Source organism: Neopelma chrysocephalum, unplaced genomic scaffold, assembly GCF_003984885.1.
Source record: "Neopelma chrysocephalum unplaced genomic scaffold, ASM398488v2 Primary Assembly neopelma1_320, whole genome shotgun sequence".
Taxonomy (NCBI): Eukaryota; Metazoa; Chordata; class Aves; order Passeriformes; family Pipridae; genus Neopelma; species Neopelma chrysocephalum.
The window spans coordinates 303,903-329,299 of NW_020897983.1; the positions used below are offsets into that span (position 1 = coordinate 303,903).

Sequence of the window (25,397 nt, forward strand, 5' to 3'; positions counted from 1 at the left end):
ATCGCGGGGGGAGGAGGGAGAGAGACCATTCTGGGGGGTGCTCTGAGCATCCCGAGGGGGGCTTCGAGCATCGCGGGGAGGGGGGGGGGGGCGAGCATCCCGGCGGGTCCGAGCATCCCGGGGCGTCCCCCGGGGGTCGGGGGGGGGGGGGGGGGGGCGGGGGACCAGTCCGGGGGGTGGGGCTCTGGACATCCTGGGGTATCCGAGCAGCCCCCGAGGGCTCTGAGCATCCTCGGCGGGGACTCCGAGCACTGCGGGGAGGAAAGGGGAGGTCGAGCAGCCCGGGGGCTCCGAGTATGGCGGGGGTCGAACGTCCCGGGGAAGCCCCCCCGAGCATCTCGGGTAGCTCCGAGCAGCGCGGGGTGGGTCAGAGCATCCCGGGGAAGGGGGAGGGCGGTTCCGAGCAGCACTGTGGGTCTGAGCATCCCCGGGCGGCTCCGAGCATCGCTGGAAGGTTCTGAGCATCGCGGGGGTTCGAGCAACCCGGGAGAGCTCCGACCATCCCGGCAAGTTCTGAGCATACCCGGGAGGGCTCCAAGCACTGCGGGGGGTGGGGAGCATCCCGGGGGGGACTCCGACATCCCAGGAGGTTCCGAGCATCCGAGGGGGGCCCCGAACATCGCGGTGGGGGAGGTGTCGAACATCCCAAGGCGTCCGAGCATCCTGGGCAGCTCCGACCATCGCGGAGGGGCATCTCGAGCATCGCGGAAGTTCGAGCAGCCCTAGGGGGGGTTCTGGCATCCCCGGGGGGGCTCCGAGCATTCCCGGCGCACGGCCCCGCCGCCCTCCCCTCCCCGCAGCTCAAACGCCGTCGGTTTCCACCGCGGGGCCGGGGCGGAGCCGCCGGAAAAACGCCGCCGAAACCGAGGGAGGCGAGAGGGGAGCGGGACAGAGCAGGTCAGTCGGTACCGCTCGGCACAGCAGGGACCGGGACCGCGAAGCGCTGGAGCAGCCGCAGCTCCCCCGGTGCCGGGCAGCCCCCGCCATCCTGCCCCTCCTCGAGCTCCAGCACAGCCCCGCTCCGGCACGGCTGCATCCCTCCTTCTCCCCGAGTTACTGAAGTTAAGAAAATATAAAATCATTGTCCTTTCTCCTGCCGTTTTCCCTTGGATCTTCAGTTCTATTTCCCGGGGTTATTCCACAGAATCCCCCAGCGGTTTGGGTGGGAAGGGACCTTTAAAGCCCACCCCGTCCCACCGCCCCAGTTTTGCTGTTCACGCTCGGCAGCGTCACCTGGTTCTGCCTGACAGAGGCACAGCCACCTCGGCAGCCTGGAGACCCTGAGAGCACAGGGATCTCAACCACCTCCTCAAGCTCCCCTCCCCAGAACGTCACCACAGCAGGTCCCTGCTGCCATGGATTGTCCCCCCACCCCAGATTACCTGCCCCCAAACCCTTTGTCCCAGCTGGGCCGTGGATTTACAGGGCCCTTCCACCACCAGAGCTTTAGGAATCCTCCTGGAAGTGCTGGCCCACTCCACAGCTCCTATGCTCCCTTTTCACATAATTGTCTTTCCCAATCACTGCCTTTGGGATTAATTCAACCATTTGGCTTGGGATTGTTTTTAATTGCAGGAACCATCAGTGTCTGGGCTAGAAACCCCCCCTTCAATCCACCCACTCTGTTTTCATTTCCCAGATCCCGGGAAATATTAACTCCTGCTGCTCCATGGGAAGTCTTATGCTTCCAGGCTTTCCCCTTCAGCTGGTGACTCCTCTATAGAAAGAGACTTTCAATTTTTGATACTTTGAAAGGGGCACCTGAAACTTCTATGGGATCTTTCCAGCAAGGTAACAGCCACCAGGAGCTGTCTCCTTACTTCTTTCCACTCCTCTCACCTGCCAACTAAACCCAATGTCTTCCAGTTGCTGAAAAGTTTAATGAAAACAGCTAACGAGCTTCCTCCCCTCCTGTTTTACCTTCTCTCCTTCTGCTTTACCTCCAGAGCCCTCAGCTATGAGCTCCCACCAGCCCTTCCCTTCTGTCTGGCTGCTGCAGAGGAAGACTATGGCAACTTCTGTTTTCCCCTCCGAACAGCTCAATTCCATGGAGATGTGTCTGCATCCATCCTGATTCCTCAGTACTTACACAGATCCAGCAGCACCAGCACAGCCCTGGGAATCCTCCCACTCCAGACTGGCCTCCCCCATGCCAGGAGCTGCTCAGAGAGCTGGTAACTCCAGGATTATTACAGAGAGCCATAGGATCCTAGAGAAATCTGAGTTGGAAGGGACCCACAAGGACCATCAAAATCCAATTCCTGGCACAGGACACCCCAACAATCCCACCCTGTCCCTCAGAGCGTTGTCCAAACGCTCCTGGAGCTCTGGCAGCCTTGGGGCTGTGCCCACTGCCCTGGGGAGCCTGGGCAGTGCCCCAGCACCCTCTGGGGGAAGAACCTTTCCCTGAGATCCATCCCAACCCCCCTGGCACAGCTCCAGCCATTTTTAGCATCAAGATTTGCACCTCCTGAGGAATAGAAGCTTCTCCTCCAGGGACAGACAGAGCCAATCCAGGTCTGAGCCTCACAAACTGGCTGTGAGACATCTCCCCTCTCACTCTCAAAATATTTAATGCAGTAAACTGTAACACCCCACTAAACTACTAAAAACAGTGGGGTTTCCACAACTTGAGAGAGAAGGGTACAACCCCTCCTGTCTGAGCTGCTTCTGCTTCCACAAGATGGAGAAAACCCATGAACGACCAACACCATGTCTCTGGTGACTCCTCTGGGCAACCCTCACCAACACAGAAGAGTCCACCTGTACCCAAACCTGCCCAAGTGGCTCCTTAGGTATGTCCTTGCTCCAATTCCAACACTAACCCACTCCTGGCCACCATGTCTCCATCTCTGAAGCCCCTGAGAAGTCCTGTACGTGGGCTTTCAAAACCCCCTCAGGAACTGCACTCCCAACACTGCCCTTTTTGCCTCTCTGTGCTCTCTCAGTCCTTTTGGGAAATTTCTACGTCAAGTCCAACAACACCCAGGGAAACTGCCAGTTGTTATTTTAAGTGCTTTGGCAAACCTGGTTTGTAGCTGTTGTGTCTCTGATCTGTTCCATTTTCAGCAGAACTAGCTCACACTTTCTTCTGAGAGCCTGAATTCCACTCATGACACCAAGTGGCCCTTGGGGTTTTTTTTAACTTGAGCAATTAGCAGCTCTTAAAGAGACTTGTGTCTCCCACTAACAGAGAAAATGATTCTACAAACCAGAGAAGTTGTTCAGCACAACTCCATTTCTTTAACAAACATGACCATGCAGAAGAACCAATTTCCCTAAACACAAGAGAAAAGAGAAGGTTCTTACTTGCTGCTTCCAAGCCCATCCCTCCAGGTGCTTTCCCCATTTCCCAGCAGGACTCATTCCCAACTGTTTGTGCTGCCTCTAATTATTTGGTCTCTGACCATTGAAGCTGTGGCTGCCCCAGCCCAGGAAGTGTCCAAGGCCAGGTTGGAGGGGGCTTGGAGCAATCTGGGCTAGTGGAAGGTGTCCCTGCCCATGGTAGGGGGTGGAACAGGATGGGCTTTAAGTTCCCTTCCAGCCCAAACCAGTCTGGGATTCTGTGATCTACAGAATAAACATATCCCCCCAAATGACCAATCCAATCCCTTGGCTGTGCACAGGGAATTGCAGAACACTGGATTAAAGCACAGCAGAGGTCTAACAGCCCATTAAGGTGTTTTCTATAGGGAGAAACAGAGCAACAGAAGTACAGCAGAGCATTAGTGCAACCACAGCTCCATAAGCCCAAATCCCCTGGGAACAACTCTGCAACAGCAGCTTATTCCAGGTCAAGTGTGCAATGGTAATATCCAAGCTGGAATATTTGTTCTGCTCCAGAGAACATTCTCTGTAGATCAACCCCTAAAGATGGGAATTACTGAACACAGAGGAAGGAACTCCCTGACCCCAGCCAAAAACCCCACAGATGTCACAAAATCATCTCAGAATGGTTTGGGTTGGAAGGGACCTTAAAGATCATCTTGTTTCCACCCCCTGACATGGGCAGGGACACCTTCCACTAGCCCAGGTGGCTCCAAGCCCCGTCCAACCTGGCCTTGGACACTTCCAGGGATCCAGGGGCAGCCACAGCTGCTCTGGGAAACCTGGGACAGCCCCTCCCCACCCTCACAGGCAACAATTCCTTCCCAGTATCCCATCTATCCCTGCCCCCTGGCACTGGGAAGCCATTCCCCCTTGTCCTGTCCCTCCATCCCTTGTCCCAAGTCCCTCTCCAGCTCTCCTGGAGCCCCTTTAGGCCCTGCAAGGGGCTCTCAGCTCTCCCTGGAGCCTTCTCTTCTCCAGGTGAACCCCCCCCAGCTCTCCCAGCCTGGCTCCAGAGCAGAGGGGCTCCAGCCCTTGGAGCATCTCTGTGTCCTCCTCTGGACCTGCTCCAGCAGCTCCACCTCCTCGTGCTGTTGTTCCCCTGGCTCAGCCCAGGGCACAGGGGGTTTCTGGGTGCCAAGACGTGGCCAGGGCACGTCCAGCTTTTCATCCCCCAACACCAAGTCCTTCTCCCCATATTTCTCTCAAAATTTCATCCATTTGCCTAAATCACAGCACAGCACAGCACAGAACCAGAGTAGCTGCTCCTCTCACTCTTTAGGAGCTCCAACTCTGCTTTCTACAGTTTTTCAAGCACATGCAAATACCATGCAAAAAAGCCCAGGCTTGGAGCAGAGCACAGGAGAGGTGCTGCAGCTCGGAGCAGAAGTACAAAAAAACCCTTACTCTGTGTGGGAAGAGAATATTTCAGCACATCAGGAGCTGAATCACTGCCTGTGGGTGGAGCCAGACAGATTGACAAGATCTGGAACTTGAGAGATGACCTCAGCCTGAGATCAATCATCCCACAAAAGTTGCTGACTGAGGGAACAGCACATGGGGACAGCTCGAGGTGACAGGTATCAATGTCACCCTGATGTGCCAAAACTGCATTAGAGGCACAAACTACAATTGACCAGCTCTGAGTGAACTCAAACCATGGAGCTCTGAGATCCCTCAGCACCAACAGGCCCAGCAGCCTTTTCTCTGTCACCTCTTGGCATCACCACCAGTGATTTCTTCAGGGTTTTCTTCATACATTTCCTCACTACAGCAGGACATGAAAGAGGCACCTTGGGGGAAAAGAGCCATTAGCAAATGGCTCTTTTTCAGGCATTAAAAGAATGAAGAATTGAGCTGTCAGGTAATGATTTTGGAGTTGTGGAGCAGCCACTTGATGGAAAGCTAAGAATTAACTGCAGATCACACAAAAGCAGGAAAAATAAAAGATGGCCCACCACGCTTTCAGGTTTTACAGCCCTTCAGGTCACTGAACCCCACGGAATGTGCCCAACAGGCTAATCCAGGACATGGAAATGGACTCATATTACAAACAAAACCATGCAGTAAATTTTTAGTATTCACCCCTTTCCAAAAACTCAACCCTGGGAGACAGTCCAGAGGAGGCCACGGAGCTGCTCCAAGGGCTGGAGCCCCTCTGCTCTGGAGCCAGGCTGGGAGAGCTGGGGGGGTTCCCTGGAGGAGAGAAGGCTCCAGGGAGACCTGAGAGCCCCTTGCAGGGCCTAAAGGGGCTCCAGGAGAGCTGGAGAGGGACTGGGGACAAGGGATGGAGGGACAGGACAAGGGGAATGGCTTCCCACTGCCAGAAGGCAGGGATAGATGGGATATTGGGAGGGAATTCCTGGCTGTGAGGGTTGTGAGGGGCTGTCCCAGGTTTCCCAGAGCAGCTGTGGCTGCCCCTGGATCCCTGGAAGTGTCCAAGGCCAGGTTGGATGGGACATGGAGCAAGGCGGGCTAGTGGGAGGTGTCCCTGCCCATGGCAGGGGGTGGCACTGGATGGGCTTTAAGGTCCTTCCAACCCAAACCATTCTGGGATTCTATTTATCAGAAGACCTGTCATTGGTACATGCAAATGAAACCAGATTCCTACAGCGAAACATTCCTGAATTTTGCCACTGGACACAACCCAGTTCAGAGGTTGGTTACTCTTTGTCCCACCATTCCAACTCTGCACAGTCTCAAACCATTTCCATTTGTGACTCTGCAATGTAAGAAAAACCCACTAAAAGTCCAGAGATTTATTTAATGAATTGATTAAATAATTTCCTATGCTTGGCAAAAGTTATTTATTACTAGTAGTTAGTGCTATTAGTTAGTAGTAGTTATTTGTGTATATTGAGAAGAAATCAGCAACACTAAATCAGGCTTCCAACCAATGCCCTGACAATTTCTAGTGCATTTGGTGGGTCATTTTTGAAGTTCAACACGTTTTTTCCTCTCCTCACCCTCCCAAATGCTCTGTCACTGTAAATACCATTTAGCACATGCTGTTCTGTGCTGTTCTCTCCTACACTCAGCTTCTCACAGGGTCAGACTCAGGGAGGGGGGAAGGAATGGTTTTCCCTCATTAGCTCAAGTTGATCCCTGCTAATCTGAGAACAAATCCAAGTTTTCAGCTCCCCACAGCCCATACAGGACATTATTTTCTGTGCTGCAGAATTAGGACACCACCTTCTCGTGGCTCTCTCTGCTTCATTAATGCAGGGAGCTAAAATATGCAGCACTGGGAACCTCGACCGACCCCAAAGTCTGTTCTGAAGCAATTCCAGTGGATGCAGAAATTCCTGCTCAGAGTGACAACAGCATTTTATTTGATAGGGAGTGAGTGGTATCATCCAAATACCTGCATGGGCATCTGGACTCTTGGAGAATGTTTATTTAAGGAAGAACAGTAAGTTTTTCAGGATTAACTCTCCACTTAGATAATCCTCGTTATTTGGGATTATGTCCATAAGAACATTCTCCTGCCTCCTCCCCCTTTAAACACATTATCCCCCCCTCTTTCCCAGGACCAGGAGTGTCAGTGCAGACAGAATGGTCTCTCCCTAAAGCAAGACAAAAGGACACGAGTCAGGAGTGCTGAAAGACCAGTTTTTCCTTCCAGGTGTCCTGCTTCATCCACATCCTGCAGAGTATTTAGATGGGATATTGGGAAGGAATTCTTGGCTGTGAGGGTGGGGAGGCCCTGGCACAGGTTGCCCAGAGAAGCTGTGGCTGCCCCTGGATCCCTGGAAGTGTCCAAGGCCAGGTTGGAGCAACCTGCTCTAGGGGAAGGTGTCCCTGCCCACGGCAGAGGGTGGGGCTGGATGAGCTTTAAGGTTCCCTCCAACCCAAACTGTTGTATGACTCTCACTCACAGCCATGACAAAGCCACCTCGGGCAGGGTTTAACATGCCTGCATTCCCAGAGTCCAGCCATGTCATTCCTGAGTGTTTTCCCTTCCTGCTGTGCTCAGTTTACAAGCAAGAAAACCCCTCCCTTTCCTTGCTCAACAGCCAGTTCAGCAAGTTCAACTTCAGATGTGAATCGAGCCAACTTTTCCTGGGCAAAACCACCTCCAAAAGCTCTGCAGGTCAAATCCAGCCTGTCCCACATCCATGCTAATTTGTTCTTTGGATTGCACAAAATTTCATCCAACCAGGATTCAATAAGTATGACACTGGGAATCCAAACAGGGCATTCCCTTAAAATCTGGAAGTTTTGGAAACCAAAGTGGGGAGATAAAAACTGGAGCCACCTTACTGGACCAGCTCCAACGCACTGTGCAGAACAGGTTATTAATTAATGAAATATAAGTTCGGCCTCAATTCTACTCCATTGCCCTTAAATATATTCTTTACTAATCATCTGCTTTACAAGTCATACCTCAAAAAGCTGCTTCCTCCACCCTGGGGATATATTTGATGGTGGCAGACACTTTATCCCCATTATTCACTTCCAAGGCTGTGATAAGACAAACTAATCCAGTTATTGCAGCAACCTGAGAAAGACATCATGGTCAGTGAGAAGAAATATTTGGTTTACCTACCTGTCTTGATAAGCAGGTAAAGTTATCCCAGTTTCTCTGGCTGTGAGAGGAGTCCTGGGCCCCTTTTGGCACTTTGCACAGTCAACTCCATATGAACAGAAATATGAATAATCTTTATAAAGCTCTGAAGGAAAGAGAAAGCTGGACAGGGAAAGCACAGTGGGGAAAACCAGAGGTGGCAGCAATTTAAACTTGATATTCAGTGAATCAAAATATGAGTACCAACATTTTAATCCTCTATGTTGTGGTTCTACAAATGCTTATGGTTATGTTTAGGTTCAATAAAAGTAAATAAAGACATCACTAGATATTAAACAAGCTTTAAAAAAGAAACAGTGTCAGAGGGTGATTGCTGTGGTCACAAGGACACCTCTGGTGTGGGTTATTAACTGCTGGGGTTGGGATTCAAAGGACACATGGAAATGGTATCTAGTTGAGCCAGGGGAGGTTTAGATGGGAGATTAGGAAGGTTTTTTCTCCACAGAAAGGGTTGTCAAGCCCTGGCACAGCTGCCCAGGGCAGGGGTGGAGTCACCATCCCTGGAAGTGTTCAAACAACGTGTGGATGTGGCACTTGGGGACAGGGGTTAGTGGTGAACATGGTGCTGAGTTGATGGTTGGACTTGATGATCTCCAAGGTCTTTTCCAGCCTTTTCCACCTCATTCCATGATTCTCTATAACCAACCTGCCCATGGGACAGGACACCCTGGCAGCCTCTCACTCGAGGAGGACACAGGAGGGAATTAACAGTTTTCCCCAAGTTTCCCCTCTGTGTTTCCCCCTGCCAGGCCCCAAATACCAGGATCCAAATCTCAGAGTGGAGCCCCCAGCAACCCCCCCCCTGAGCATCTCTGCTGGGATAACTGGGAGGGGCAGAGCACAAAGCTCCAGGTAAGGGCTTGAGGCAGACTAGAGGAACCTCTACTTTGTGAGAAACATTTAATTCAACACCATGACTTACAAGAGGACAGATTTACAGAGTAATAACCGTAACAGACTCTTCAGAAAGGAAAATAATGGTCACTGCCTGCAGTGCCAGGCACAGCTCCCCAGAGCAGCACCTGGCAGAGCAGCAGCAAAGCACAGCTCAGTCTCCTTGCAGTACTCAAGTGAGCAACATCACAGGGTTTTGTGTTTTCAAACCTCTAAGAAAAGGGTGAACACAGGATCAATCACTTTGGGAGGGGATATTTTCCAGGGATCACAAAGCTGAACTACTCCCAAAGGCAACTCCCCTGTCCCCTGCTGATCGTCCTCACACAATAAAGGCTCTGGGAGCTACTTTCTTCCCCAAGTTTTGGGATACCAACAACTTGTACAATTGGTCAGTGGCAAAATATTTAATCCACCACTTTCTACTGTTCTCTCAGCATGAATTGTGCAATGGATACCCTAAAATAACTTTTGCAACCCAGTCAACACATTCTCCAGGCTACAAACTCTCATCTTCCTCCCCTCTCCTTGTCTCCCTCCCCAGAGAAATCCATTTTTAGCCACGAGTTCCCCCAATATGCTCACAGATGTACTGGAAGAGACTGAGGAACCAATCAAGGTACCCATGGTGAAGCCAAATACTTATAAACACATTAAGGCAGGTTTCACATCAGTTCAATTTTCGACACAAAATGCTGGTCACTTCACTGCACATGCAAATAAGAAAAGATTTAACACTTAATAAAAAGCTTTAAATTCCTTTTAAGATATCAATTATAGAAAAATCAACCTTTTTCCTTTCTTTTTTTTTTTTGTTTTTTAAAGAGGTCAGAACATTACTGCACACGAAAGCAGGTGTGTGGCCACACCTGTTGGAATGGATCCCCTTCCCTCCACACAGGGGAACAGAGGGCAGGTTCTTGGCACCAGAAGAGAAAAAGGAGGAAGTTTTCCTCATTGTCAAGTCAGAAATGAGTCATCCTTCCATCCCCAGTTGAGAAAAGTCCTTCTGACTGGACTTGAACCAAACCAAAATATACCTCAGGTTGGGTATATTCCTCTCCAAAACTCTTATTCAGAGTGTTTGGACACACAGAGTCCAAACCGTGCTCGGGAGTGCTCTCAGGGTGGTGTGGAACTAACCCCAAATCCCAACTACCAGAGCTGGCAGCCCCAATTCCTCGAGTATTAACTTCCCCTACTCCCCAAACCTCAGGTGGGACAGGCACTGGCAGTTCAGCTCTGAGACTGCACTTCCCAAGACCAATGTGGTCTCGTGAGGAAACGGCGATTCAGTGACTGGAATTCACATATGGAATGACAATCCACGACATGAAATGACCTCCCTACAGCCAGGTACAAACAGGTAGCCCACAGCAGAGTAGCCAAGGAGTGAAACAGCATCTCTCTCTCTCTCTCCTGGGTTAGAGAGAGAATTGTTTCCATGGGTCATTAAAGGTATTTTGATAAAAAAAGCTTAAAAATGTATCACCTCGCACTGACCCACACAAAAATAATAATAAAAAAAAGAGACAGCAAATTTGGTTCCTGTTATTTCCCCTCCCACCACGTGATATTCCTTTATCCCCTCCCACTTTTGCATTCCCAATCACCCCACCCCTTTAGAAAAAGGAGGGGGAGTGGAGTTTAGTCAAGTTCCACCTGCAAAACTCCCCAGCAGTGAATGAACCATCAGCTCCCGTGTTTCCTGAAGTACATCCAAATGCTCCGGGGTACAGTTGGACTGGTGGTGCACTCTTGGCTCTGTAAATGGTTGTGCTGCCCCTGCTGATTGGCTTTACACTGGGAATTCTTAGATGGACTCCCTGGAAGAGACAAAAAAGACCTTGTAAGTCAATAAGAACTTTTTGTATCTTTACAGGCAAGTTAGTCCCAAAAAGAAGAATTCCCACAGCCATAACATATCCATGTAGTTATATCCTGGGTTTCACCTGCAGCAGACAGTTTGTTCTGGTTCTTGCCTGTTGCCAGACCTTTGTAGCAGAAAAGAATTCAAGGTATTCATTGTCCAAAAGCTACTGCTGGTGATGTGGGAAAACGGGAAGAAAGCCCAGACAGGATCTCCCAAAGGCCAAGCAGATTTCACATTGTAATCAATCTTCCAACTTGAAGGATTGCTTAACATAAAAATCACCCTTCTACCTGAAGTTCAGGTGTCATTCCCTCCAAAGGGGCTTTTCTTCTGTTATTCATCCTAAATATTCCATTTTTTCCCCTCCATATTCTTGATTCTTGCCTCACAGGCTCCAGAGGAGGCCACTAAATTGATCCCAGGGCTGGAGCCCCTCTGCTTTGGAAACAGGCTGGGAGAGCTGGGATTGTGTCCCCTGAGCCTCCTTTTCTCCAGGCTCCCTCAGCTGCTCCTCACCAGACTGAGCTCCAGACCCTTCCCCAGCCCCATCCAACCTGGCCTTGGACACTTCCAGGGATCCAGGGGCAGCCACAGCTGCTCTGGGAAACCTGGGACAGACCCTCACCACCCTCACAGCCAACAATTCCTTCCCAATATCCCATCTCACCCTGCCCTCTGGCAGTGGGAAGCCATTCCCTTTGTCCTGTCCCTCCATCCCTTGTCCCCAGTCCCTCTCCAGCTCTCCTGGAGCCCTTTTAGGCCCTGCAAGGGGCTCTCAGCTCTCCCTGGATCCTTCTCTTCTCCAGGTGAACCCCCCCAGCTGTCCCAGCCTGGCTCCAGAGCAGAGGGGCTCCAGCCCTTGGAGCAGCTCTGGACTCTCTCCAGCAGCTCCGTGTCCTCCTGCTGCTGTTCCCCAGGGCTGGAGGCAGCTCTGCAGGTGGGGTCTCCCCTGACACACAACCAGCAACCCTTTAAAAGCACATGCTAAAAAAGCAAGTTTAAGATTCCCCCTGAAAACCTTCCTGCCTCCAGTGAAGTCCAGTTCCAGGTGAGCAATAACACCTCACCTGGACTATACGTTCTCCATCTCCTGGTCATGGTCCTGCTCCTCCTCCTCTTCTTCCTCTTCTCCTTCTTCCTCCCCTCCTTCTTTCTCTGAGGGGGGTTCCCCATCCCTGGCGATCTCCTCCACGTGGGCCAGCATGTCAGCCATGAGGGCCTCCTCCAGCCTCTTCCTCACCTGCTGCACCAGCTCCTCCTGCTTCCTGCCCAGAGCAAGGAACACCCAACATCAGCCCCCAGGGAAAGGAACCTCCCAGGGAAAGGAACCTCAAACCCCTCCAACACGAGGCTGGACAGACAAGCACAGATTGGAAAAGCCCTCTGAGAGCTGCACTGTAAAAAAAAAAACACCCCTTGGCATTATATTGATGGGGAAGATGAAAAACACTTTAAAAACTTGCCCAATATTTTCTGCTACAAGCCCTGTGCCCTGCTGAATTCTGGTTGGAATTTGACCAATCCAGCAGCTGACTCAAAGACTTTTTTTCTTTTTAACTCCTAGTACTAATATTAAACAAGAAAAACTCAGCCTACCTTGCCCAGTTTTCCAAAAATCAGACTGGATAAAAATGAAGTTTCTGATAATTTCTTTTTGCTCGTTCCCCTTTTGAGTCCAAACCTTAAATTTTACGGCTCCTTTGCTGTCAAAGTCCCAGTAAAGAAGAGATCACTAATCAGTGGCTCATAGGTCTCCTATTTCAGCTCAGCCACAGGAAATCAGTTATAAGCAGAGTGTTTTTCCTGGTCATTCTGGTACAAATCAAGCACAAATAATTCATCCCATAATTCCAAAAGATTTCTCAAGCAGTCAAAGCAAGGACTATCTTTAAACATTTAGTGAGTGCAAACAGCACACCTGGAGGTTACTGTTTGGTAGTTTCAATTCTCTACCATGTACTTAAAGCTGAGTTTGAGCAGTCCTGATTTAGCAATATAATTCATTACTAAAGCAACCTATAGCTAAATAAACTGTACCTTGTTCCCTGCCACCACAGCAGGCAGGACTTTGATCTGGTCAACACATAAATTTTATTTATTTTATTTTATTTACTGACACAGAGGAAGGGTGAAGAGAATCCAGTCACACTGCTCAGGGTTTCTCCAATCCCATCTCTGCTCAGAGATGCCTAATCAGGGTCACCCCAATTCAGACACCTCTGTCAATAAAAGGACACTCTGACATGAAAACCTGGAACTTCAGAGTAACTGAGCATGGCCAAAATAAAAAACAATGGGCTTTGAGCACATGAGAGCAGCTTTGTGTGACAATTTTTGTCTCCTCTGCTGCTGAAGAGCCACTCAAATGAATTCCCAAGCCACAGTGCTCTATCAGACACCGACAAAAAAAGTACTGTTTTACCACAAGGGACCTTGTTCCAAGTGGTGTTTCTGGTTAATACCTGATATCTTCATCTGTCACCATGAAGGCTTTGCAGAGAGGCTGTGAGGTGTTGAGCCAAACCCCAGGGTTCTTCTCCACGGCTGCAGAGAGCTGGCCCGTGATGGGCATGGTGCTGGTGTGCAGGGCACTGGCGATGGCAGAGAGCAGGGTTTCATCTGTGCACCCCGGGCCCACCCCTGCAGCAGGGAGGAAAAGCCATAACCAGCAGTGCACAGGGCAGGGAGCAGCAAAAATCAGGACAGCAGGAATGAAAGTGGAATGGCAAAACACACAGTTTTGGAAGCTAACACGACATAAATCCTGGACACTGGAACAGCTCCTGTGCAGCTCCCCAAGGGTGTTCAAACCCAGAGCACTTCCTTGTTCTGTTACTCAAAACCAATAATAATAAAGAAAAGCCAGACTGGGAATGAAAGGTGTTTCCATGATGTTTGAATGGAAACGTGAGAGAGCTGGGGGGGTTCACCTGGGGAAGAGAAGGCTCCAGGGAGACCTGAGAGCCCCTTGCAGGGCCTAAAGGGGCTCCAGGAGAGCTGGAGAGGGACTGGGGACAAGGGATGGAGGGACAGAACAAGGGGGAATGGCTTTAAGCTGAAGGAGGGCAGGGTTAGGTTGGATATTGGGAAGGAATTGTTGGCTGTGAGGGTGGGAAGGGGCTGTCCCAGGTTTCCCAGAGCAGCTGTGGGTGCCCCTGGATCCCTGGAAGTGTCCAAGGCCAGGTTGGACGGGGCTTGGAGCAACCTGGGCTGGTGGAAGGTGTCCCTGCCCACGGCAGGGGGTGGGACTGGTTGGACTTTAAGGCCTTTCCAACCCAAGCCACTCTGACTCTGCTGTTTCTGGAACATGGACCCCAAAAATGTCAAGAAGTTTTGCTTCGGTGCTTTCTCAGGCCAAGGGGCACCAAGACCCCCAGGGAGCACTGGCAGCTCCTGCTGCAGCAGAAATGACCATGGCACTGCCAGGCACACCCAACACCTGCAGCTCACTGCTGACAGGCACCAAAATGCCCTCCCTGAGGGAAGGGCAGACTCTGATTACCTTGCAGACCTTTGGGAAGGTCCATTGTTTTCACCAGCTCCTCTGCAATGTCAAAGGCGTTCAGTCCACTCAACTTCTTCTCCCAGAAGAGCTGGAATCAAAGAAAGGGGTTCTTGGCACAAACAGAAACGGAATTGTCAACTCCACAAAGCACCTGCTTCCCGTGCAGGGAGGGGAGAGCTCTGCTGTGGACAATTCCATGTGGATTTACTGCAGAAGGGATCTGCCAGGAAGGACAATCCTCACTGTCAATCAGCCCCACAACTCCTCTGTTGCCCACAACTCAACCTGCTGCCTTGAAAGAGATTTCCTTTTCTTCCAGGGCCTGGTATTTTCCCTGCTCTGAGCTGGAGAAGCAAGGCCATGGCTTTTATCTACAAGCCCACAGTGTGAGACAGGCTTTTTTACACCCCGTTCCTCTCCTGCTGTCTCAGATAACCCACAGAAAGTTAAGGAATGCAAGGACTGGATCCAAGGTAAAGTATTATTTTCTTCCTCTCCAGCAGTTTCTCATGAGAACAACCAGGTCTGGTCCTTCACCAGATTTTGAGTCACAGGTTCTCCTCAGGAACATCTGAATGTCTGCTTTGGTGCAAAGGCAGTTACAGCACCTCATACAGCTTCAGCTCTCCACCTGGGTTCATGAGGGTGATCAAAGAAGAGCTGGAGGATCAATCATATTTCAAAAAACCAATTTTATCCAGGGTTTGAGAAATCAAGGATTCACCCCAAACAGTCCAAGCAAATCCCACACCCTTTTCCCTTCTGGGATCCTGTGATTTTTAAGCCAGGGCCTCAGCACTGCTTTCAAATTTTGCAGAAACATCCAGAGTTTGTGAGCAGAAGTTCAAACATTCTGCTGCCTGATAAAATATGTTAAGCAGGGACACAAATCTCTATCCAGCTCAGAATTTGGAGGTCAGTGTCATATCTTTAGTGTTCTTTTACTGTCTTAACTATCAAAACCACGGGAACAGCAACAACACTGTGAACACACGGGTTCTACTTCCTTAGGAAACCACGGTAAAACTCTGCCAATCTCTTCAAAAAATGCAAAAAACCCTGCAGCCATCAAAACAAACCACCCAGCTCCATTTCAGAGAGGCTCTATCTCACACCTGAAGGTTCTAGTTGAACGTGGTTCACGTGAACTGCCCTCAAATTGCAGGTTTGAAGTTTGCAGAGAAAAAGTTTTCAATGGGAGAAGTGGCAGTTTAGAAAGGGAATTTTTAAATTGTGTTGAAATCACTTTCCCTCTTGGAACAACAGGTTTTAACTCCCCTTGAACTGCAAGAAGTTAAACTGTACTGAGAAGTGCTTCCAGCATGTACAGCTCATTCTACCAGGGCCTTTACTTGTCCTAAGCACTCTTTTTCCATCCTTTCACCTGATGAAATTAAGCTGAAAAGATTTACCTTCATTTTGGTGTATTCTCTCATTTGAAAATACACAGTTTGATAAGAAAACCACTTGGATTTTGTATTAATAATGACATTCCAAATGAATTTATGATCTCACACTGGCAGAGTTAACTACTACTAAAACACAATCCCTTGCACTACATCAAACACCACACTGGATGTGGCCTGTACAGGAACACGGATTTCAAACACAGAATTCTTACACAAGTGGAACATTTGACAGTGATTTTAATCCTAAATGACCCCTGAAGTGATTCCAACACCTGACTAAATTTATGGTATTAAGGAAATTAAGGTTTAACTACTGCAGAATTGTGATCTAACCAAAGGCTGGAGTTTAGTTATAAATCCCAGTGCACACAGCCCCTAACTACAGACTGGGAATGGGGTTTGCTCTGCTTTTAAAAGCTGGGAGCACTACAAGGCAATCCTGCTGAAATACCAGGTTTCTCCGAATTCTGAAACCCCAGAGATCAGGAATCTCCAGGGAGCATTTGCTCAGCATCACAGAATGAAAGTGGTTTATTTTGGGATCCTTCCAGGAGCAAATCCAGGAGTTTCTCAGTTTTCTGGAGAAGAAGCTGCAAGTCTTACCTGCCTGGGCTGGTCCACAGCTTTCTGGGGGTCACTCTTCACCTTGTTGCTGGGGTGGTTTGTGATCTTTGTGACGGGCTGTTTGAAGATGGAGGCTGTTTGTCTCACAGGCAGGGCTGTGTTCAAATCAGGCTTGCCCTGTTTCAAGCAAGAGCAGAGGAAAAGCCCCCCCAGAACAGTTTCTATTTGCCAAAATGCTACTACAGCCACGCAGATGTGCAGCAGCAAACAGATCATGGGCTTGAAATCCTGTCTGATCTCAAGTTATACAAGTTAGACTGCTAAAACTGCATAACTAAATTCAAATCTTGCCTTAGACCTATCAAAATCAGAGTTTTCCACCCATTCTGTTTAACATACCAGCCTCCACCCTTTCTAGTTTATACCACATCACTTTTAGCTCCATTTTCACTGAATTTCGTAGGCAGAATGCTTTGCCAAGCCACCTGTAGATCACTAAACCAGGAGACTACAACCCAATATTTGTAGTAATTAGAAAAATTATGAAGAGGAATTTAGAGACTCGTTTGTGAATCCAGAAACTATTCTAAACCATTCCATTTAAACCCAGCTGAGACCAATAAACAAACCAACACGGCTGGAATCTGGATGCCTTTTTTTACCTTCAGTTCTGAACGAAACTCAGCTTTTAAATGAAGCTCTTCATCAATTTTGCACTGTATGACTGCATTTTCTGTTAGTGGAAACACAGGAAGACTGTTCCTCATCCCCAAAAATCTAAGATGCAACTCTTGGAATGGCTCTAGGACACACTTTGTTCTCGAGGATGCAAACACTGCATCTGATTCACAGATTTATTCATGAGATGGAGAAAAGATGTATTCAGGACAAATATAATTCTGAACCATCTGGGTGCTAATCCATTCAGAAGCCAATGGTAACGATTTGTACATTTATTGAGAGGTTTGGGCACAATTTTTAGCCTGAGAGGTGTGTGAGCTGCTGGTCTCTGCCTCAGGGCAGGTCCCAAAATATCACAGCAGCACCCAGGGCTGGGAGGAAACGTTCTCATCGCTCCTGTGAAGGTTCTTGAATTGGTACATTTAAAATACAAGCATTGTGCTTTTTTCACACTAATTTTAGGTGCACAGACATCAGCTCTTGGGTTCTGAGAAAGATTTTAGCAACCAATAAAGATACTTAGGAATGACTTGAGTGGATCAATCCAGACTTGAGTGCAGCCCTCCAACGTCACTGTCACCCTGACCAAACCTTAACAATCCAAATTACCAGGTGCTAACACAGACTCTTATTCTGTCCTACAAATAGGCCTCGCCATCCTCTCCCCTCTCCAGATTTTTGCCCCAAATGCCTCCTTCCCTTCAATCAATTCCAAAGCTGAGGCACTGGCATGGCCTGGGATAACTCCACTGAATCACTGGCCGGAGGCTGCATCATCCCTGTGGATACAGGTCCCTCCTCTCCTCCCAAAGCAAAGGCCAGGGCAGGGCAGAGCTGCTGCACAGCCCCAGGAGCCAGCTGGAGATCTGGGGCTCTGCAGGAGATTGTGCTGGAGGAGGTGAGCCCACACTCCAGGGAGTGGGATCACAGAATCATGGAATGGTTTGGGTTGAAAGGGACTTTAAAGCTCATCTCGTCCCACCCCCCTGCCATGGGCAGGGACACCTTCCACTAGAACAGGTTGCTCCAAGCCCTGTCCAACCTGGCCTTGGACACTTCCAGGGACTTCCAGCCACAGCTGCTCTGGGAAACCTGGGACAGCCCCTCCCCACCCTCACAGCCAACAATTCCTTCCCAAGATCCCATCTCACCCTGCCCTCTGGCACTGGGAAGCCATTCCCCTTGTCCTGTCCCTCCATCCCTTGTCCTCAGTCCCTCTCCAGCTCTCCTGGAGCCCCTTTAGGCCCTGCAAGGGGCTCTCAGGTCTCCTTGGAGTCCTCTCTTCTCCAGGTGAACCCCCCCCCATCCCAGCCTGGCTCCAGAGCAGAGGGGCTCCAGCCCTTGGAGCATCTCCGTGGCCTCCTCTGGACTCACTTCAACAGGTCCATGTCTTTTTTGACATTGGGAAGAGATGAAGATGACAAATCTGCTCTTCTGCACAAATACTGAGTAGTTCCACAACATTCTCCATGGCACCAGCTCCCTGGGAGCAGCAGGGAATTGCTTTTGTCCCACCCCCCCATAACAGAGATGTTCTCACACAACTCCAACTTCACACTTCAATCACAAAACGCTTCATTTTCACTCTGCCACAGGCCCCGAAACATCCCAGGCACTGCTCTGGCAGCACAACAACAGGCAGGGAGGGGAAGTGCCACTGCATCTGCTCTTACTTTGGCCTGGTTGGAGCAGTCATAGCGCATCCTCTGCCTGTTCTTGTTCATTTTGTTCATCAGCATCTTTCCTGTGCGGAAGTCGAAGGTGCCCAGGTCCATGGAGCTGCCCAGGTACCGCGCCAGCTGTGGTTTGCTCCGGAACTTCTTCCCACTCGGGCTGGAAAAAAAACACAGGAGAGAAATGTAAACCCTCTGGATTCCAACCCCAGCACTCCCTACAGCTCAGCAGAGGCAATTCCCATTCCCTTCCCGAAAAACGTGTGCTGATTTTCCAAGGACGAAGCTCACGTGAAACTCTAAATGGATATTTCTGCTTTCATATTTCTGCTTTCATATTAACTGCTTTTCATGTGGAAGAGGCAAATTAAGTGCAGAACACGTTAAAATGTTTTTATATATCAAGAGGAAGGTTCAGATCCCATCAATGAACGTGGCACAATTCGCACAATAACCAACGTGGGTGATCTCATTACAGAAGAACTTCTCACTCAGTTGTCTCAGATAATAAATGCCCGTTTTCAAGCATAATTTCTTCTCCCAGGAATGTCCCATTTGACCAGCACCACAAATGTCTCCTCATCTCCTCTCCCTCCCACCTGAGCAGCACATTCAGGTTTAAATACAATGCTTTGGTTGCATCCTGAACACTTCAGGATTACCCAGAAGCAGGGAGAAAACCAGGAGGTAGCTGCTCACAAGATGCAGAACAACGAATTACAAAGCTTAAGTGGTGCAAAGATAAAGGTCAAAACCTTGGAAAATTTTCCATTATTGGCAAAAGGGAAGAGAGAGATTCATTTTAAATACCTGGTGGAAGATTCAACCTGGAGACAAACACTTTGCTGGGGTTCTGGGGTTGGGTTTTTTTAATAATATAACACTATAAACTCTTTTTTTTTCAATGCATAAAGCAAAATAAGTCAGTATGTTATGGCTGCAGTGTAGAACTCTACAGACAATAAGCACAAAGTATTCTGCACCTCACTGAGCAGCATAAAAACTCCTCTTCATTCCCCTAATTTCTCTCACTTCTGGATTTCTCCACCTTTCAACTTGCATATCCAATCCTAGCATCCATCTAGGAGAAGCTCATTCCATGTAAATCCATTATATTATCACAGCTTAACAGAGTAAAAGGCATTTTAAGATAAAAAATGCCAGTTACCACCTTACCTCCCACTGGTGAGATACTGACAACCTCGCCAGGGTCTTCTCAACAACAACAACAACAACAGATCAAAGGAAAAGTCTATTTTCACATATTATCTGCTGCCCTGAAGCTTTTCTTAGGGGAAAAACAGCATAAGAAGAGAATTTCTAGTACGGGACAGTGGCAAAGGAATTACTGCAAGTCAGACTGTACACGAAACAAATAAATTAAAATAAACAAAAGCACAACCAAAATATTAAAAGCTCTCCAAGAAACTGAGGCAAGGTTAAAAGGAATTCTACTAAAACTGAAATAGCCCCTCAAAGGAGTTAAAACTTAAAGACTGTGGTCATGCCACACAGCATCTGCTTAAGAAGCTCCTGGCTCTGATTGCTCCCAAGCTGCTTATCCTGCCCAGATCTCCTCCTTGCCACCACCACCACTGCTCAAACACCCAAGTGTTCATGCAAATGAGCCAGCTGGGGAAAATAATCCATCTTTGGAGGGCAGGGAGAGGAGGAGCAAACACTCCATCACTGGTTATTCCTCAGCTGGAATAACTGTGGAGCTGCACCGACACTCTGGCCAGGAGACAACACAGAGCAGGATAAGCACCCAGGAACAGAGCCTGAGTCCAGCCCCAAATTTGTAAATCAGTTTTTAGGACTATAAAGGGAGTTTTTTGCCTCGATCCAGAGAGAGGAATAACCAAGTCCAACAGCTTTAGGGCAGAGCTGTTGGTGAAGCCAGGAAGAGAAACTCCTCCTATATAAAGAACATGGCATTGCTTCCTCTTCCAAGATCTGCTGTTCCAATTTGGGGTTTAGTGTCTTTGTCATTTTAAAAATAACGAATTAAAGTGCAGAGTAACTTTCAGAACAATCAGATACACTCAGAGACAGGATTTTAAATGAACAGAGCCCTTTGGGTTCGTGTGGTTTTGCTGTGTTCATTTTGCATTGGAACCGAAAAGCTGCTCAAAGTCCACAAACGTCTCAAAAAAACCCACCTGAAATGACTGAGAGTCCTGTCTCTTCCTGGGGAGGCTTGGCCCAAAGGAAAAGCACTGAAATGGTCAGAAGAAAAAAACTTTTATTGGGATTAGGTCTTGCAAAAGGCAGGATGATCATCCCAAGCTGCTCTGGGACAACGGCACATCAGGAGCAAAGCTACAACTCAAAGGTGACAGTGAGCACGGAAAGGAGGGGCTGGGGTGCTCTGGGGACCCTCAGGCAGGGGCATGCAGGACATGGGGGGCACCTCCACACACCTGAGAGGCTCAAAGTGTGGGGAGAAGCCCAAACAACCCCAAACTCGAGCAGCAGCACTGCCTGCTGCTCACAACACACACAAACTGCCCCCCAACATGACTGAACACTGCTGAAGTGCCTCTGTGCCCTTTAAATGTCACAAAACACAGAATTTACCTCCTTCCATCCCAGAGCAAAGGCTCTGCCCTGCACTCCTGGTTTGGAGACACAAAGACTTTAAAAGAGGCCCAGGAAGGAGACATTTTGGTACAAAGCTGCAAAACCCAAACCCTCTCAGCAACAAACCCTGCAGGCACCGAAGCTGCGAGGCCAAACTGATCCCGGGGTCCCAAATTAGGGTCTGTCACACTTCCCCAAGGGTGAAAGGCAAGGGCAAGCAAAGTTGCAAAGGATTTTACATGCTCGTCCATCAACAGCTCCGAGGCTTTATCTGCTCCTGGCTCCCACCAACGACACTGACCTGGGCACTGGGACCGAGCCCGAGCCACCCCCACCCCTCATTCCCAGACTTTTCCGTGCGGATTAAGCCGCGTTCGGGGCAGGCTATTGAAGGGCCAGGCCTGCCAGGTGCCCCTGCTCTCCATGTGCAGCTCACCCTTTGTTTCCTGCCTTATATCCTTAAGGAGAGAGCGGCTGCCAGCCCAGGCCCTCTCCCCTCCTCCCTCCTCACACGAGTCTCCTCCCCTCCGCTCTCCCATTTAGCCCGCACAGGATCCGCACAACTTGGGAAGCCAGGGACAAAAGACAAAAAGAAAAAAAAAACCCTGAGCCAACCCAGCCGCCGCCTGCCTTTGGAAGAAATGGAGACAGGAATAACCCCGGGAAAACGGGTGATCGAGAGCACACACTCAGAGCGTCTTTTACTCGCTGGGGAGAACACAAAGTGATTTTCCTTCTCCTTTTCCAAGCGCTCCCTCCTCTCACTTCTCCCCCCAGCCCTGCTCCAGGCCAAGCCCGGCGCTGGGGGCCCTTGGGGGGCTGCAGGACCCCTGACTCTGCTCCCAGGGAGATGGGGATCCCGGGACACTGCCCACCCCGGCACTGTCAGCATCCCTCTTACAGCATCACCACGTTATCCCGGGATGAGGCATCGACACCCAGCCCTGCCCTGGCGGTCCCACATTCCAGCTGGGTTCTGTTGGGATGGGATGGGATGGCACAGACACAGAAACACTGATGGGAACAAGCCAGACCAAGCTGGGTGACTCCTGCAGCTGCCATAACCCACCCCACTTCTTCACATCCAGCCTTGGGGACCCGACCTGTCCCTTCCCACCAGGGCTGCCCCAAGCACCAGCATGGAAGGGATGGTGCTCCCTGCCCTGCAGGGCAATGGGGTGTCTTTGTTCAGCAACTTGGGCTCCAACCACACCAAAAAAACCCCAAAACTAAGGAACTTGGATACACAAAACCTTCCAAATTTCCAGAAGCGCCACACCCCTAAACAAGAGCCTAAGTGGTAACACTGAACAAGCACAAACACCAGCAGATGTTTTTGTAAGGCTCAACTCGAGCATCATGGAATCATGGAACTGTAAAGGATGGAAAAGACCTTTAAGATCATCGAGTGCAATCGTCAACCCAGCACCACCATCACTGACCCACGTCTCCAAGTGCCACAACCACATGTTTTATGAACACTTCCAGGCACGGTGACTCTGCACTGCCCTGGGCAGCCTCTTCCAGTGCTTGAGAACCCCTTCCATGGAAAAAAATTCCCTAACAGCTAATCTAAACCTCCCCCGGTGCAACTTGAGGCTGATCCCCTCTCATGAGAGAAATCATTAGAGCTTCTCTGTGGGCAAACCAGAACAGAGGAAAAGCAAAGCACAAACTCAGGAAAAGCATTCTCCTCTATAGTTTTTTTGGGGGAGGAAAAAGTATATTGATCAAAATATCCTCGGGGGAGTGTTAAAAATGTTTTCTTCCAACTTTTTACATTAGTGCTGCAAAGGTAAGAAATTCTCAACCAACTAAGTTTCCCACAAGAGATCTGTGAAGTTTCCCAGCAATTTCAACAACTTGAAGTAGAGACGAGCAGAGATCCCAAATTTCTGACACTTGGTCCTCAAACTTTCTGCAGAAAAATACTCTGAAGAAAAGCCTCACAAAGCAGCACTAAATTCTTCTTTCCCTGGGTGAGAACCCTGAGTCTGAAGAGAGCTTTTGTAGCCAAAACTCCCTCAAAGACAACCTGCCACTTTCACAAAATCCCTGATACGCTTCCCTTCCTGAAATCCTGCATCCCAGCACCTTTCCTGCTTGCTCCAAATCTGGCCCACAAGCCCCACCACATCAGCCTGAAACCTTCCTAAGCCTGAGGTTTGAGGATTGGTTTTAAAACCTGCCCAGGTACTTACACCTTGAGGAGGGTTTGATTTCCAGCCAGAGACTGGCTCACACACACATCTCACAGGGAATTTTCGACAAGCCCTCACTGCATCTGTACATCCAGAGGAGCTGGACAGAAAAATCACCCAGGTAAGCAACAGGCAGAACTAGCACAGGTATTAACGAACACCACACCTGCATTTGCCACTCTGAGGTAATGCAAAATGCAACAGTAACCAAAAATTAGTGGAACGAAGCCCTGTTCTACCTTTGATCTCTGTCCAAATGGATATAAAGGGACAATCCATTATAATTTGGGAATAAAAACATGCTGCTTATCCTCTCTCCCCCCTTTTTTAAAGTTCAGCTCCCATACTGTAACTTTACAAGTAAGTTCTGGGGAAATAATGGGATCTTTGAAGCTTTCAGCTGCTGCTGGTGTTCTCGTCCTCCAAGTAGAGTTGGCACTTTCAGCTTTCTGCTCTCAAGGATGGTATTTTCTGGTTCACTCACTGCTCTTCTCACAACCTGATTCTAAAAACAAAACCTAAGGCTGTGGCTGCCCCGTCCCTGGAAGTGTCCAAAGCCACGTCGGATGAGACCTGGAGCAACCTGGGCTAGTGGAAGGTGTCCCTGTCCACGGCAGGGAGTGGGACTGGATGGGCTTTAAGGTCGCTCCCAACCCAAACCATTCGGTGATGATTCCATGACAGACGCGTTAAGCTGATGGTCTGTATTTTCCCGACCAGCAGGGCCAAGCGAGGACGCAGGGATAACTGCCCTGCTCTCCCCAGCTCCCGAAGGACCCGAGTTTCGCAGCTCAGCCCTCGTGGGTGCGGGGAGGATCCATACGGCCACCTACGGCCCTATGAGCCATACAAGCCATACGGGGACGATATAAATAGCAAACCTTCAGCTCGCGGGCCATGTGCTCCCCCACAGCCCCGCTCCCGGGAAGGCGCATCCCGAGCCACGGCGGGCAGGCGAGGCTCCCTCCGACCCCCCAAAAATCCCAAAACGCACCCAAAAAGCAGCAGAGAGAGCGAGAAGCGACACCCCGGCTGCTCGCAAACACCTTATTCATTTGAGAACACAAAAAAAACCCAACGCGGTTTGCAGGGGATGAGCCGCCCCGAGGGGACGCGGGGGGTCCCCCCGACGGGCAGCGCTGCGGGGGGGGGGGGGGGGTTGAGCATCCCCGGTGCCCCGGGGCAGGTCCCGGACCCCTCCACCTGTGGCTGCAGCCCCGGCGCGGCCCCCCCCGGGGCTCCCCCCGCGGCCGCAGCTCCCCCCCCGTGCCCGGGGCGGCCCCGCCGAGCGCTCCCACCTCTTCCGCTCCATGGCGGCTCTTCCCGGCCCGCTCCCGCCTGGCTCCGGCCGCCTCCCGCCGGCTCTTCCCGGCCGCCGCGCTCTCCTCCCGCCGCCGGCTGTTCCGGGATCCCGCTGCCCCCGGGAGGCGGCGCCGCGGACCCGGCTCGTCCCGGTCCCGCTCCTGATCCCGACCCAATCCCGCTCCTGATCCCGATCCCAAACCCGAACACCCGATCCCGCCCGCCGGGCCCCGGCGCCGCTCCCTCCGCCCTCCCCCGTCGCTCCGCGCCCGCCCCTTCCACCACCCGCCGCCCGCCGCGCCCGGATCCCTCCGCCCGGATATAGTCCCTCCCCAGCGCCCCCACGTGCGCCCCCCCCTCTCCCCGCAGCCCCGCTCCCCTTTTCCCCCGGGGTACCCCCGGTCTTACCCCAGCCCCCGTCGCCGCGGGCCCCCGCGGTGTCCCCGCACGGCCGCTTTGGGCATCTTCCCCCCGCGCCCGCCCCGGCTGCACTGGCGGCCCCGCGACCCCCCGCCCGCGCCCCCCGCAGCGCCGGCCCCGCCCCGCGCCCCCCGCCCCGCCCGTGGGCACGGACCCGCCTGGGAACACGGACCCGCCCGAGCGCGACCCCCGCCCACCGCCCGGGGACACGGAGCCGCCTGGGAACACAGATCTGCCCGAGCGCGACCCCCGCCCACCGCCCGGGGACACGGACCCGCCGGGACCCCGCCGGGGAGAACCGGCACAGGCGGCGGGGCGGCCCCCGAGGGGCTTCGCCGGGGCCGTTCAGCTCCGTCCAGCGGCCACAGCCCTGCTCC

At 50.8% G+C, this 25,397-nt stretch overlaps 1 protein-coding gene across 2 annotated transcripts; it reads right to left on the reverse strand.

Annotated features, from left to right (window-relative positions):
• Positions 1-8,800: 8,800 nt before the first annotated feature.
• Positions 8,801-25,073, reverse strand: MBD3 (methyl-CpG binding domain protein 3). 2 transcript variants are annotated; one of them, XM_027705133.1, is made up of 8 exons: positions 25,009-25,073; positions 20,677-20,733; positions 18,515-18,674; positions 16,200-16,337; positions 14,185-14,275; positions 13,145-13,322; positions 11,750-11,947; positions 8,801-10,635 (listed from the first exon to the last, which is right to left on the reverse strand). In XM_027705133.1, exons 1-7 carry the CDS (start codon positions 25,062-25,064, stop codon positions 11,755-11,757), a joined length of 873 nt encoding a protein of 290 aa, XP_027560934.1. In that variant the 5' UTR covers positions 25,065-25,073; the 3' UTR covers positions 8,801-10,635; positions 11,750-11,754. The 2 variants fall into 2 exon arrangements, with proteins under 2 accessions (XP_027560934.1, XP_027560935.1); XM_027705134.1 differs by lacking the exon at positions 25,009-25,073 and adding an exon at positions 24,597-24,797.
• Between the last annotated feature and the right edge of the window lie 324 nt (positions 25,074-25,397).

Bases quoted from the DNA above. Each gene is read 5' to 3' on its own strand.
- MBD3 (XM_027705133.1), bottom strand. From the start codon at position 25,064: ATGCCCAAAGCGGCCGTGCGGGGACACCGCGGGGGCCCGCGGCGACGG. The intron at 20,734-25,008 runs GTAAGACCGGGG...TGACCATTTCAG, and splicing joins CCGCGGCGACGGGGGCTGGG to TGCTTTTCCTTTGGGCCAAG. The intron at 11,948-13,144 runs GTATTAACCAGA...TGCTCTGGGCAG, and splicing joins GTGACAGATGAAGATATCAG to GAAGCAGGAGGAGCTGGTGC.